We start from the raw sequence: 16,653 nt of genomic DNA, 5'->3' as shown, positions 1-16,653 counted from the left end.
TCAAAAAATGACTTGTTCATGTCAAGTTGAAAAAATTGACATGTTCATATCAAATAAAAAATTACATGTTCATATCAAATTAAAAAAATGACATGTTCATATCAAATGAAAAATGACTTGTTCGTATCAAATTAAAAAATGACATGTTCGTATCAAATTAAAAATGACATGTTCATATCAAATAAAAAATGGCATGTTCATATCAAATTAAAAAATTGACATGTTCATATCAAATTCAAAAAATGACTTGTTCATGTCAAGTTTAAAAAATTGACATGTTCATATCAAATAAAAAATGACATGTTCATATCAAATTTAAAAAATGACATGTTCGTAGCAGATGAAAAAATGACATGTTCATATCAAATAAAAAATTACATGTACATATCAAATAAAAAATGACGTGTTCATATCAAATAAAAAATGACGTGTTCATATCAAATAAAAAATGACGTGTTCATATCAAATAAAAAATGACATGTTCATATCAAATGAAAAATGACATGTTCATATCAAATAAAAAATGGCATGCTCATATCAAATTCAAAAAATGACTTGTTCATGTCAAGTTTAAAAAATTGACATGTTCATATCAAATGAAAAAAAATGACATTCGTATCAAATTAAAAAATGACATGTTCGTATCAAATTAAAAAAAATGACATGTTCATATCAAATTAAAAAATGACATGTTCGTATCAAATTAAAAAAAAAGACATGTTTATGTCAAATTAAAAAAAAATGCAACACCTGATCCAAAGACACACATGTGCCAAAAGCAAAATGTCAGTGTGATCGGAAAGCTCAGACTGCTGCATGTGGGTCCCTCACACGAGTCCTTTGTGCAGGTCTTCCACTACCTGAGCATTGCTCTTCTCACCTTCTTCATGGTGGAGCTGGCTGGCAAGCTGTACGCCTTCTGCCTGGAGTTCTTTCAGCACAGGTTTGAGGTATTTGATGGGGCGGTGGTGGTGGTGTCCTTTGTGTTGGACATTGTCTTCATCTCTAATGAGGATAGCTTCGACGGCATGGGTCTTCTGATTCTGCTGCGACTCTGGAGGGTGGCAAGGATTCTTAATGGTAAGTACAACTGGTTTCACTGTGAAGACCAGGTGGACAACCGCGGGGCTGCTGCTTCAGCATGCATCAGTATGGCGTCTGTCCAGCTGTGCTACCGCAAACCCAGACAACTTCAAAAGAAACTTGTCTTCCACTTCATCATGTCTTGAATAATTGCACATTATCCATGGTCATATTATAAGGCTGTAAGACATACAAGTTTTCGGGGCGTCTGGGTAGCGTAGCGGTCTATTCTGTTGCCTACCAACACGGGGATCAGCAGTTCGAATCCCCGTCGTACCTCCGGCTTGGTCAGGCGTCCCTACAGACACAATTGGTGTGTCTGTGGATGGGAAGCCAAATGTGGGTATGTGTCACTGCACTAGCGCCTCCTCTGGTCGTTTGGGGCGCCTGTTCGGGGGGGACTGGGAGGAATAACGTGATCCTCCCACGCGCTACGTCCCCCTGGTGAAACTCCTCATTGTCAGGTGAAAGGAAGCGGCTGGTGACTCCACATGTATGGGAGGAGGCATGTGGTAGTCTGCAGCCCTCCCCGGATCAGCAGAGGGGGTGGAGCAGAGACCGGAATGGCTCGGAAGAGTGGGGTAATTGGCCAAATACAATTGGGGGGAAAAGGGGAGAGGAGGAACAATCCCATGTGAATGAACTCGTTACCATCACACGTGGCAAAAAACAAAAAGAAAAAAAAAGAAATGTAAGACTTTACATTTATACATTTTTGATGCCGTATGTATGTATGTATGTATGTATGTATGTATGTATGTATGTATGTATGTGTGTGTGTGTGTGTGTGTGTGTGTGTGTGTGTGTGTGTGTGTGTGTGTACATACACTCACCGGCCACTTTATTAGGCACACCTGTCCAACTGCTCGTTAATACAAATTTCTAATCAGCCAATCACATGGCAGCAACTCAATGCATTTAGGCATGTAGACATGGTCAAGACGATCTCCTGCAGTTCAAACCGAGCATCAGAATGGGGAAGAAAGGTGATTTAAGTGACTTTGAACGTGGCATGGTTGTTGGTGCCAGACGGGCTGGTCTGAGTATTTCAGAAACTGCTGATCTACTGGGATTTTCACGCACAACCATCTCTAGGGTTTACAGAGAATGGCCCGAAAAAGAGAAAATATCCAGTGAGCGGCAGTTCTGTGGGCGAAAATGCCTTGTTGATGCCAGAGGTCAGAGGAGAATGGCCAGACTGGTTCGAGCTGACAGAAAGGCAACAGTAACTCAAATAACCACTCATTACAACCGAGGTATGCAGAAGAGCATCTCTGAACGCACAACACGTTGAACCTTGAGGCAGATGGGCTACAGCAGCAGAAAACCACACTGGATGCCACTCCTGTCAGCTAAGAACAAGAAACTGAGGCTACAGTTCGCACAGGCTCACCAAAATTGGACAATAGAAGATTGGAAAAATGTTGCCTGGTCTGATGAGTCTCGATATCTGCTGCGACATTCGGGTTGGTAGGGTCAGAATTTGGCGTCAACAACATGAAAGCATGGATCCATCCTGCCTTGTATCAACAGTTCAGGCTGGTGGTGGTGGTGTAATGGTGTGGGGGATATTTTCTTGGCACACTTTGGGCCCCTTAGTACCAATTGAGCATCGTGTCAACGCCACAGCCTACCTGAGTATTGTTGCTGACCATGTCCATCCCTTTATGACCACAGTGTTCCCATCTTCTGATGGCTACTTCCAGCAGGATAATGCGCCATGTCATAAAGCTTGAATCATCTCAGACTGGTTTCTTGAACATGACAATGAGTTCACTGTACTCAAATGGCCTCCACAGTCACCAGATCTCAATCCAATAGAGCACCTTTAGGATGTGGTGGACCGGGAGATTCGCATCATGGATGTGCAGCCGACAAATCTGCAGCAACTGCGTGATGCTATCATGTCAATATGGACCAAACTCTCTGAGGAATGTTTCCAGTACCTTGTTGAATCTATGCCACGAAGGATTAAGGCAGTTCTGAAAGCAAAAGGGGGTCCAACCCGGTAATAGCAAGGTGTACCTAATAAATTGGCCAGTGAGTGTATATACGTATACAGCGCATCCGGAAAGTATTCACACCCCTTCCCTTTCCCCACATTTTGTTATGTTACAGCCTTATTCCAAAATGGATTAAATTCCTTTTTTTCTCTCATCAATCTACACACAATACCCCATAATGACAAAGTGAAAAAGGTTTTGTAGAAATTTTTGCAAATTTATTAAAAATAAAAACTGAAATCTTGCATGTACATAAGTATTCGCACCCTTTGCTATGACACTCAAAATTGAGCTCAGGTTCATCCTGTTTCCTCTGATCATCTTTGAGATGTTTCTACATCTTGATTGGAGTCCACCTATAGTAAATTCAATTGATTGGACATGATTTGGAAAGGCACACACCTGTCTATATAAGGTCCCACTGTTGACAGTGCATGTCAGAGCAGAAACCAAGCCATGGAGTCAAACGAATTGTCTGTTGACCTCCGAGACAGGATTGTATCGAGGCACAGATCTGGGGAAGGGTACAAAAACATTTCTACAGCTTTGAAGGTCCCGAAGAGCACAGTGGTCTCCATCATTCGTAAATGGAAGAAGTTTGGATCCACCAGGACTCTTCCTAGAGCTGGCCGCCCTGCCAAACTGAGCAATCAGGGGAGAAGGGCCTTGGTCAGGGAGGTGACCAAGAACCCGATGGTCACTCTGACAGAGCTCCAGCGTTCCTCTGTGGATATGGGAGAACCTTCCAGAAGGACAACCATCTCTGCAGCACTCCACCAATCAGGCCTTTATGGTAGAGTGGCCAGACGGAAGCCTCTGCACAATAAAAGGCACATGACAGCCCGCTTGGAGTTTGCCAGAAAGCACCTAAAGGACTCTCAGACCATGAGAAACAAAATTCTCTGGTCTGATGAAACCAAGATTGAACTCTTTGGCCTGAATGCCTGGATGAAACCAGGCACCTCTCATCACCTTGCTAATACCATCCCTACAGTGAAGCATGGTGGTGGCAGCATCATGCTGTGGGGATGTTCTTCAGCGGCAGGAACTGGGAGACTAGTCAGGATCGAGGGAAAGATGAATGGAGCAAAGTACAGAGAGATCCTTGATGAAAACCTGCTCCAGAGCACTCAGGACCTCAGACTGGGGTGAAGGTTTACCTTTCAACACGACAACGACCCTAAGCACACAGCCAAGACAACGAAGGAGTGGCTTCGGGACAAGTCTGTGAATGTCCTTGAGTGGCCCAGCCAGAGCCCAGACTTGAACCCCATTGAACATCTCTGGAAAGACCTGAAAATAGCTGTGCAGCTACGCTCCCCATCTAACCTTACAGAGCTCGAGAGGATCTGCAGAGAAGAATGGGAGAAATACCCCAAATATAGGTGTGCCAAGCTTGTAGCTTCATACCCAAGAAGACTTGAGGCTGTAATCGCTGCCAAGGGGGCCTCAACCAAGTACTGAGTAAAGGGTGAGAATACTTATATACATGCAATGTTTCAGTTTTTTATTTTTAATAAATTTGCAAAAATTTCCACAAAACCTTTTTCACTTTGTCATTATGGGGTATTGTGTGTAGATTGATGAGAAAAAAATGAATTTAATCCATTTTGGAATAAGGCTGTAACGTAACAAAATGTGGGGAAAGGGAAGGGGTGTGAATACTTTCCGGATGCACTGTATATATATATATATATATATATATATATATATATATATATATATATATATATATATATATATATATAGTATATATAGTATATATATATATAGTATATATAGTATATGTATGGATAGATACAGATACAGGAAAAACAAGTTTTAATGCATAGCAGTACAGGCCTGTTTCGTGTGTTTCATCAGCGGCTAACGTGGTTCATACAGTTACGTTGCCCACCGTCACGCCCTTAATTTCAGTTGGACAACAACCAATCAGATGAGGAAACATTCAAACTATAACAACCAATGGGGCAGGTAGTTATGATTCACAGCAACCAATGGAGGGGTAGAAACATTACAGCCAGTGGGACTGGGGCTTGTTTTGGAAAGCATTTAGGGGCCAGGGCGTTGCTGAAATGGCCTACATTTCAATATAACAAGGTAATGTATGTGAATTATATATTGGGGTGGTGTTGGGGCACAGTTGGAAGGACAGGAAGTCAGTCTGGTTTTTGTTAGCCTCAATGGAAATGTTTATTCCATTGTTTGTGAATATGCTACACATTTTATTTTTCATTCTCTCCACGTCTCTTGCCGGTTTGTTGCAGACTGCCAGCCCGTCGTCTCTATATAGCCCCACGTTGATGTCCAGGACCTGTAGTTGGGACAACAAGTACAAGCCCACAGAAGAACACCGACCAAGTATCGAAATGGTCTAAGGACATAGATGACAAGAGCAGGCATACGTTCATATGCTGAGATATTTGTGAGTTTTACCCCTCCATAACTAAAGAGCTATAAGACAAAGCTATTGACTTTGCCTCAACATACACCACAATATCCCACCAAGACAGAGACATAATAGACCAGGACAGAGACATAATAGACCAGGACAGAGACATAATAGACCAGCACAGAGACATAATAGACCAGGACAGAGACATAATAGACCAGGACAGAGACATAATAGACCAGGACAGAGACATAATGGACCAGGACAGAGACATAATAGACCAGGACAGAGACATAATAGACCAGCACAGAGACATAATAGACCAGGACAGAGACATAATAGACAGGGACAGAGACATAACAGACCAAGACAGAGACATAACAGACCAGGACAGAGACATAACAGACCAAGACAGAGACACAACTGCCCATGCTAAAGAGTCAAACTTATCCCACAAGGGAATCCCATGGCAGAAGCAAGGTAGCAGCAAATCTGACGTGACCATGGGCAGCTTGGACAGGGCAGAGACTTGTGAGCTAGTGGACTTGGTACTTGTTGTCTCAACTACAGGTCCTCGACATCAACATGGGGCTATATAGAGATGACGGGCTGGCAGTCTGCAACAAACCGGCAAGAGACGTCGAGAAAATAAAAAATAAAATGTGCAGTATATTCACAAACAATGGACTAAACATTACAGTTGAGGCAAACAGAAACCAGACCGACTTCCTGGACACCTCATTAGACCTTAGAAATGGTACATACAGACCAGACATGAAGCCCAACCATGTACTGCAGTACATCCACAGTGACTTCCTGGACACCTCGTTAGACCTTAGAAATGGTACATACAGACCAGACATGAAGCCCAACCATGTACTGCAGTACATCCACAGCGACTTCCTGGACACCTCATTAGTCCTTAGAAATGGTACATACAGCCCATACATGAAGCCCAACCATGTACTGCAGTACATCCACAGCGATTTCCTGGACACCTCGTTACACCTTAGAAATGGTACATACAGACCTTACATGAAGCCCAACAATATACTGCAGTACATCCACAGCGACTTCCTGGACACCTCATTAGACCTTAGAAATGGTACATACAGCCCATACATGAAGCCCAACCATGTACTGCAGTACATCCACAGCGACTTCCTGGACACCTCATTAGACCTTAGAAATGGTACATACAGACCAGACATGAAGCCCAACCATGTACTGCAGTACATCCACAGCGACTTCCTGGACACCTCATTAGACCTTAGAAATGTTACATACAGACCAGACATGAAGCCCAACCGTGTACTGCAATACATCCACAGCGACTTCCTGGACACCTCGTTAGACCTTAGAAATGGTACATACAGACCTTACATGAAGCCCAACCATGTACTGCAGTACATCCACAGCGACTTCCTGGACACCTCAATAGACCTTAGAAATGGTACATACAGCCCATACATGAAGCCCAACCATGTACTGCAGTACATCCACAGCGACTTCCTGGACACCTCATTAGACCTTAGAAATGGTACATACAGACCAGACATGAAGCCGAACCATGTACTGCAGTACATCCACAGCGACTTCCTGGACACCTCATTAGACCTTAGAAATGTTACATACAGACCAGACATGAAGCCCAACCGTGTACTGCAATACATCCACAGCGACTTCCTGGACACCTCGTTAGACCTTAGAAATGGTACATACAGACCTTACATGAAGCCCAACCATGTACTGCAGTACATCCACAGCGACTTCCTGGACACCTCATTAGACCTTAGAAATGGTACATACAGACCAGACATGAAGCCGAACCATGTACTGCAGTACATCCACAGCGATTTCCTGGACACCTCGTTAGACCTTAGAAATGGTACATACAGACCTTACATGAAGCCCAACCATGTACTGCAGTACATCCACAGCGACTTCCTGGACACCTCATTAGACCTTAGAAATGGTACATACAGCCCATACATGAAGCCCAACCATGTACTGCAGTACATCCACAGCGACTTCCTGGACACCTCGTTAGACCTTAGAAATGGTACATACAGACCTTACATGAAGCCCAACCATGTACTGCAATACATCCATTGCATGTTTATCATCCAGCGAAGCCATCTTTAACGAAGCACCCCCCCCCCCCATATGAGGAAGCCTTACAAACATGTGGATATGATTTCAGACTTAAGTACAATCCACCACTAACTAGCGACACCCAGCAACAAAAACACCACAGCAGAAGGTGGAACATCACCTGGTAGAAGCCTCCTACAGCGACACCGTGTGGCCTCTGATATTGGAAAACTATTTTTCAAGCTTTTGGATGAGTGCTTTACCCCAGACCACCAACTGAGAAAGATATTCAACAGAAACACAATCAAAACGAGCTACAGCTGCAGGCCAGATGTTCAGCAGGTTATTTCACCCCACAACACAAGCATCATGGCCAAGACACACACCCCCTCACCACAACCCAACACCTCCAACTGCAACTGCCATGCTAAGGCATCGTGTCCTCTAGAAGGAACATGCCAAACAGAGGGAGTCATCTACCAGGCATCGGTGACAAGAGAAGACAACTGCGATGTGGACACTTACTATGTGGGATTAACAGAGGACCCTGAGGTTTGACGCCCATATGAGTAGCTTCAGACATGAGCATTGTAACGTGAAGCTGGTGTAGGGGGCGAAGGCCGGCAGCATCAGCAGGGCTCCGGGATAGCTGGTTAGCTCAGAGAGTGGACAGAAGTGGGATTTCCACACGGCAGCTGTATTGTACAGTACTTAACATCGACCACAGCACGCCAGGTGTCCGTGGCACTAGTCACCAATCACACAGGAGCAGCGGACCGTAGATGCTAGCATCAGCTGCACCAACGCCTTACTGAGGACAGGAGGACAGTCCTCTCTGGGGCTGTCGGCTCCGTGTGTACAACTCTCAGCTCTTAGTACAGCACACCAAAACAAAAGGAGGCACCGCCTTGTGGCGCTATTCAGTATTGCAGTAATACCACGTTTACCAGACTCTGGCTGTTACAGCATGCAAGACATGCCGCGGCCTTAAGCCGCCACATGTGCTCATTGGTAGACAGGAATATGGGTTATTCTGGCTCACGGCAAACCCTCACAAAGACTAGTGCATATTCAGTTAGGGCTCGAACATGTGACCTGTGCTTGGCAGGAAAGTCTTTTATTATTTGCACACCTGATATGTCCACCTGGAATGGTAGAAACGAATTGGCCACCAGCTGTAGACACCGGAAACTGTCTGCTTTGTAACCACAAGTAAAACGTCTTTATTATTACCCCCCCTCCCATTAGATGACACACACGTGACATTTATTAGATGTTGCATTTTAATATTGTAACTGCCTGCCCTTCCAACTGTGCCCAACACCACCCCACTATATGATTCACATAAATGACCTGGTTATATTTAAATGTAGGCCAGTTCAACAGTGCCCTGGCCCCTAACTGCTTTTCAAAACAAGCCCCAGTCCCTTACCCCATTGGTTGTAATGTATTCTACCCCTTCATTGATTGCGTTGCATCATATGTACCTACCCCATTGGTTGTTATAGTTTAAATGTTTCCTCATCTGATTGGTCGCTGTCCAACCGAAATTAGTGGCGTGACGCAGGGCAACACAACTGTATGATTCTCTGTTGAACCACATTAGCAGCTGCTGAGTGGGCCACGCACCAAACAGGCCTGTACTGCAGTGTAGTAAACCTTTTTTCCCTGCATCTGTGTATATATATATATATATATATATATATATATATATATATATATATATATATATATATATACACACACACACACACACACACATATACACACACACACACATATATATACTATAGTATATATAAATGTATGTGTGTGTATGTAATATATATATATATATATATATATATATATATATATATATATATATATATATATATATATATATATATATATATATATATATATATATACATACACTACCGTTCAAAAGTTTGGGATCACCCAAACAATTTTGTGTTTTCCATGAAAAGTCACACTTATTCACCACCATATGTTGTGAAATGAATAGAAAATAGAGTCAAGACATTGACAAGGTTAGAAATAATGATTTGTATTTGAAATAAGATTTTTTTTACATCAAACTTTGCTTTCGTCAAAGAATCCTCCATTTGCAGCAATTACAGCATTGCAGACCTTTGGCGTTCTAGCTGTTAATTTGTTGAGGTAATCTGGAGAAATTGCACCCGAAGCTTCCAGAAGCAGCTCCCACAAGTTGGATTGGTTGGATGGGCACTTCTTGCGTACCATACGGTCAAGCTGCTCCCACAACAGCTCAATGGGGTTCAGATCTGGTGACTGCGCTGACCACTCCATTACCGATAGAATACCAGCTGCCTGCTTCTGCTCTAAATAGTTCTTGCACAATTTGGAGGTGTGTTTAGGGTCATTGTCCTGTTTTAGGATGAAATTGGCTCCAATCAAGCGCTGTCCACTGGGTATGGCATGGCCTTGCAAAATGGAGTGATAGCCTTCCTTATTCAGAATCCCTTTTACCCTGTACAAATCTCCCACCTTACCAGCACCAAAGCAACCCCAGACCATCACATTACCTCCACCATGCTTAACAGATGGCGTCAGGCATTCTTCCAGCATCTTTTCATTTGTTCTGCGTCTCACAAACGTTCTTCTTTGTGATCCAAACACCTCAAACTTGGATTCATCCGTCCACAACACTTTTTCCAGTCTTCCTCTGTCCAATGTCTGTGTTCTTTTGCCCATCTTAATCTTTTTCTTTTATTGGTCAGTCTCAGATATGGCTTTTTCTTTGCCACTCTGCCCTGAAGCCCAGAATCCCGCAGCCGCCTCTTCACTGTAGATGTTGACACTGGTGTTTTGCGGGTACTATTTAATGAAGATGCCAGTTGGGGACCTGTGAGGCGTCTGTTTCTCAAACTAGAGACTCTAATGTACTTATCTTCTTGCTCAGTTGTGCAACGCGGCCTCCCACTTCTTTTTCTACTCTGGTTAGAGCCTGTTTGTGCTGTCCTCTGAAGGGAGTAGTACACACCGGTGTAGGAAATCTTCAATTTCTTAGCAATTTCTCGCATGGAATAGCCTTCATTTCTAAGAACAAGAATAGACTGTCGAGTTTCAGATGGAAGTTCTCTTTTTCTGGCCATTTTGAGCGTTTAATTGACCCCGCAAATGTGATGCTCCAGAAACTCAATCTGCTCAAAGGAAGGTCAGTTTTGTAGCTTCTGTAACGAGCTAAACTGTTTTCAGATGTGTGAACATGATTGCACAAGGGTTTTCTAATCATCAATTAGCCTTCTGAGCCAATGAGCAAACACATTGTACCATTAGAACACTGGAGTGATAGTTGCTTGAAATGGGCCTCTATACACCTATGTAGATATTGCACCAAAAACGAGACATTTGCAGCTAGAATAGTCATTTACCACATTAGCAATGTATAGAGTGTATTTCTTTAAAGTTGAGACTAGTTTAAAGTTAACTTCATTGAAAAGTACAGTGCTTTTCCTTCAAAAATATGGACATTTCAATGTGATCCCAAACTTTTGAACGGTAGTGTATATATATTACACACACACACACACACACACACACACACACACATATATATATATATATATATTACACACACACATACATACACACATATATACTATATATATATATATATATATATATATATATATATATATATATATATATATATATATATATATATATATATATTGTGGCAGGAATGAGGAAAAACACAGGAGACCAAGGCGAGTTTGATGTTTATTCCTCAACTCCAAAAACCAACTGCAGCAGGAGCAACCCTGCACCGGCGAGCCCGGGAACGTAAACCACGCCCCCAGCTCACAGTCCTGCTGGGTGAGAGGCATAGCCCCTAGTGTCCGCCACAATATATATATATATATATATATATCTACGTGTGTGTGTGTGTGTGTAATATATATATATATATATATATATATATATATATATATACGTGTGTGTGTGTGTGTGTGTATTCTAAAATGTAAGATGTGTATATTTAACTTGAATTTTGGGATGATTGTTCTTGTTAGTTCCCCTACTGGCTAGTCTATGGCAGGCACCATCGATGGTAGTCAAAGGGTGCTTGTAAGGCATTTCGTATTTTCTGAAATGTGAATATAGTAGAATACAGTAGAATACAGTAGAAGATCAGGCAGGAGTCTCCATGGACAATGATGTTCACGGATGACATTGTGATCTGTAGCGAGAGTAGGGTGCAGGTTGAGGAGAGCCTGGAGAGGTGGAGGTATGCACTGGAGAGAAGAGGAATGAAAGTCAGTAGGAGCAAGACGGAATACCTATGCGAGAATGAGAGAGAGGACAGTGGAATGGTCAGGATGCAAGGAGTAGAGGTGACAAAGGCATTTGAGTTTAAATACTTGGGGTCAACTGTCCAAAGTAACGGGGAGTGCAGTAGAGAGGTGAAGAAGAGAGTGCAGGCAGGTTGGAGTGGGTGGAGAAGTGTGTCAGGAGTGATTTGCGACAGAAGGGTACCAGCAAGAGTTAAAGGGAAAGTTTACAAGATGGTTGTGAGACCAGCTATGTTGTATGGTTTGGAGACATTGGCACTGACGAAAAGACAGGAGGTGGAGCTGGAGGTGGCAGAGTTGAAGATGCTAAGATTTTCACTGGGAGTAACGAAGAAGGACAGGATTAGGAACGATTATATTAGAGGGACAGCTTAAGTTGGACGGTTTGGAGACAAAGCAAGAGAGGCAAGATTGAGATGGCTTGGACATGTGTGGAGGAGAGATGCTGAGTATATTGGGAGAAGGATGCTGACTATGGAGCTGCCAGGGAAGAGGAGAAGAGGAAGGCCAAAGAGGAGGTTTATGGATGTGGTGAGGGAAGACATGCAGGTGGCTGGTGTGACAGAGGAAGACGCAGAAGACAGGAAGAAATGGAAACGGATGATCCGCTGTGGCGACCCCTAACGGGAGCAGCCGAAATTAGTAGTAGACTATAGTACATTACAGTAGAATATAGTAGAATACAGTAGACTATAGTAGACTATATTCTAATACAGTAGAAGAGACACTAGTAGTTTGAGTGACTGGATCTTCCTGTTTTGAGTGCACACAGACCTTGATTTCAAGGTTTTTGCTCTCTCTGATTCACTATGATGCTTGTTATTGTCACATGTGAACAAAGTCTCAAGTGCTGTACATGTGCCCCAGGTATCCTGGTTTCAGTGAAGACCCGTGCTGACCAGAGGCTCCATAAGCTGAAGCAGAGTTATGACCACCTTGTTCATAGAGTCACCGAGCTACAAGAACGCAATGATGAGCTGGTACTTCCTTCATAAAGATCTTTTGTGCATGAATCCAAAGATGAATCCAGAGTATTTTGATAGATATTTCACTACAGCCACATTGGCAATCTTAAGTCCTATTTGTTTTGCTAACAGTTTGAATCCTGCCAAATGCGATAGTGGATAGACCAACACCTCTTTCAGACCAACTTGCCCTGGTTCCTCTTAGACCAAGGGCCCTTTGTAAAAAAAGAAAAAAAACAGAATTTCAAAGTCTTGGAATATTGGTCCAAGGGTACAGCACAGCAATCTTCTTTGGAAATGCCACCAAATTATCTTGGAATCACATCGGTACAAACAGGCCTCACCAAATCCAAGGGTCGTCACAGATTCACTAATCTAGAGCCGAGCCGATCTCTGCCTTGTCCCTGATCTTTCAACCAATGACACGTCAGGTATTTCAGTTATGGTTACAGCTAACCAATCATAACGCTACGAAAACATCATCTGCACTACATTTTGGATGTTGGTCATTAGCTAAGAAACTTTTGTCAGAATTCTGATGTGAGCCTGTAACTTGTTCTTCACTGAAGTGGCTTCAGGTTGATGAAATACTACCAGCCAAATCCAGGAACTGTAGTTTACTGGTCTTTATGGCTTGATGCTTGATAATCCAGGTGTACAATCCCAGAAAAGTTGAATCAGTTCATCTGGACACAAAGTTTATAGAGAGAAACGTTTCATCACTCATCCAAGTGGCTTCGTCCTTCTTGGCTTACTGCAGGTATCCCCACCCTTATAAACAATACAGCTGCATAACGACTGAAACCGGTCCTGGTTTCATATGCAAAATGCCATGAGATTGATTCATATGGCCCTGGCTAACTGTGGTTATCCTGACTGGGCATTTGTCAAAGTCAGGAAAATGCCCAAGCAGTGCACCAGCTGATTGAAGAGAGGACAACCGCTGCCTGAGTGAAAACCCGTGGTGAGTGTGTATGTGGCAGGCGGGAGTGTCGGAACAGTTGTCGTGGTTGCTTTCAGACCTCAAAACACGCTACGCCTAAAATTGGTCCACTTTCGCTGTTAGGTGTCGAGAGGATTCTCCTGTGTGTGTGTGAATGGTGTGATGTGAGTCTCCCCTGTGTGCATGTGTAGTCTGTCCTCCTGTCAGGTCTACATGGTGATACTGGTCACACGGCTTGGGTCCTGGGTTGTTCTGCTGGTATGTGGACACTGCTTGACATCCTCCTCATTATAATCTTCATATATTTTATAATTCCATTATAATCGTGTTATCCTCTTTCAATGTTGTATTGTGTGAACACAACATCATTGCACATTGTCCGTCTTGGGAGAGAGATCCTCCTCTGTTGCTCTCCCTGGGGTTTCTTCCTACTTTTTCTCCCTGTTAAAAGGTTTTTTAGGGAGTTATTCCTGATCTGATGTGAGGGTCTAAGGACAGGATGTTGTGTTGCTGTGAAGCCCACTGAGACAAAAATACAAATAAAACTGACTTGACCACTCCTGAACCGTAGAGGGGGATAAGAGTACATGTTTGGCCATTTCACTACACTGTGATTGCAGCTATTCCCCAACCCTCTGTGAATAGTGCGTGGCCATTGCAATTCGATTTAATGATCATGGCAATTTACAAATCAAACCATTAGACCCCAGTTTCAGTCATTAAGCAACTGCTGTTTATAAGATTGGGATACCTGCAGTCAGCTGAGACTGATGAAATGTTTCTCCCACTGAACTTGATGTCCAGATGAACGTCATGTCTAGATGAACTTCATGTCCAGATGAACTTTATGTCCAGATTAACTTTAAGTGCAGATGAACTTCATGTCCAGATGAACGTCATGTCTAGATGAACTTTGTCTAGATGAACTTCATGTCCAGATGAACTTTATGTCCAGATGAACTTCATGTCCAGATGAACGTCATGTCTAGATGAACTTCATGTCCAGATGAACTTCATGTCCAGATGTACTTTATGTCCAGATGAACTTTATGTCTAGATGAACTTCATGTCCAGATGTACTTTTCGTCCAGATGAACTTTATGTCTAGATGAACTTCATGTCCAGATGAACTTTTTGTCCAGATGAACTTCATGTCCAGATGAGCTTTATGTCCAGATTAACTTCATGTCCAGATGAACTTCATGTCCAGATGAGCTTTATGTCCAGATGAACTTTGTCTAGATTAACTTTATGTGCAGATGAACTTCATGTCCAGATGAACTTTGTCTAGATGAACTTCATGTCCAGATGAACTTTGTCTAGATGAACTTCATGTCCAGGTGTACTTTATGTCTAGATTAACTTTATGTGCAGATGAACTTCATGTCCAGATGAACTTCACGTCCAGATTAACTTTATTTCTAGATGAACTTTATGTCTAGATTAACTTTATGTGCAGATGAACTTTATGTCCAGATGAACTTTATGTCCAGATGAGCTTTATGTCCAGATTAACTTTATGTCCAGATGAACTTCATGTCCAGATGTACTTTATGTCCAGATGAACTTTATGTCTAGATGAACTTTATGTCCAGATTAACTTTAAGTGCAGATGAACTTCATGTCCAGATGAACGTCATGTCTAGATGAACTTTGTCTAGATGAACTTCATGTCCAGATGAACTTTATGTCCAGATGAACTTCATGTCCAGATGAACGTCATGTCTAGATGAACTTCATGTCCAGATGAACTTCATGTCCAGATGAACTTCATGTCTAGATGAACTTCATGTCCAGATGTACTTTATGTCCAGATGAACTTTATGTCTAGATGAACTTCATGTCCAGATGTACTTTTCGTCCAGATGAACTTTATGTCTAGATGAACTTCATGTCCAGATGAACTTTTTGTCCAGATGAACTTCATGTCCAGATGAGCTTTATGTCCAGATTAACTTCAGGTCCAGATGAACTTCATGTCCAGATGAGCTTTATGTCCAGATGAACTTTGTCTAGATTAACTTTATGTGCAGATGAACTTCATGTCCAGATGAACTTTGTCTAGATGAACTTCATGTCCAGATGAACTTTGTCTAGATGAACTTCATGTCCAGGTGTACTTTATGTCTAGATTAACTTTATGTGCAGATGAACTTCATGTCCAGATGAACTTTATGTCCAGATGAACTTCACGTCCAGATTAACTTTATTTCTAGATGAACTTTATGTCTAGATTAACTTTATGTGCAGATGAACTTTATGTCCAGATGAACTTTATATCCAGATGAGCTTTATGTCCAGATTAACTTTATGTCCAGATGAACTTCATGTCCAGATGAGCTTTATGTCCAGATGAACTTTGTCTAGATTAACTTTATGTGCAGATGAACTTCATGTCCAGATGAACTTTGTCTAGATGAACTTCATGTCCAGATGAACTTTGTCTTGATTAACTTCATGTCCAGATGAACTTTATGTCCAGATGAACCTTATGTCCAGATGAACTTTATGTCCAGATGAGCTTTATGTCCAGATTAACTTTATGTCCGGATGAACTTCATGTCCAGATGAGCTTTATGTCCAGATGAACTTTGTCTAGATTAACTTTATGTCCAGATGAACTTTGTCTAGATGAACTTCATGTCCAGATGAACTTTGTCTTGATTAACTTCATGTCCAGATGAACTTTATGTCCAGATGAACCTTATGTCCAGATGAACTTTATGTCCAGATCAACTTCATGTCCAGATGAACTTTATGTCCAGATGAACTTCATGTCCAAATGAACGTTATGTCCAGATGAACTTTGTCTAGATGAACTTCATGTCCAGATGAATTTTATGTCTAGATGAAC

At 42.3% G+C, this 16,653-nt stretch overlaps 1 protein-coding gene across 3 annotated transcripts in view; it reads left to right on the top strand.

Annotated features, from left to right (window-relative positions):
• The window catches only part of hvcn1 (hydrogen voltage-gated channel 1), a 61,723-nt gene that overhangs the window by 44,024 nt on the left and 1,046 nt on the right, over positions 1 to 16,653 (top strand). For all 3 annotated transcript variants that reach the window (XM_056274454.1, XM_056274455.1, XM_056274452.1), the window contains 2 exons: positions 849 to 1,080; positions 12,759 to 12,871. In XM_056274454.1, the coding sequence (XP_056130429.1) occupies positions 849 to 1,080; positions 12,759 to 12,871 (345 nt within the window). The remainder of the gene's footprint in view (positions 1 to 848; positions 1,081 to 12,758; positions 12,872 to 16,653) is intronic.

Source organism: Lampris incognitus, chromosome 2 (genome assembly GCF_029633865.1).
Source record: "Lampris incognitus isolate fLamInc1 chromosome 2, fLamInc1.hap2, whole genome shotgun sequence".
NCBI classification, from domain to species: domain Eukaryota; kingdom Metazoa; phylum Chordata; class Actinopteri; order Lampriformes; family Lampridae; genus Lampris; species Lampris incognitus.
This window is presented reverse-complemented; position numbering and strand designations above follow the sequence as displayed.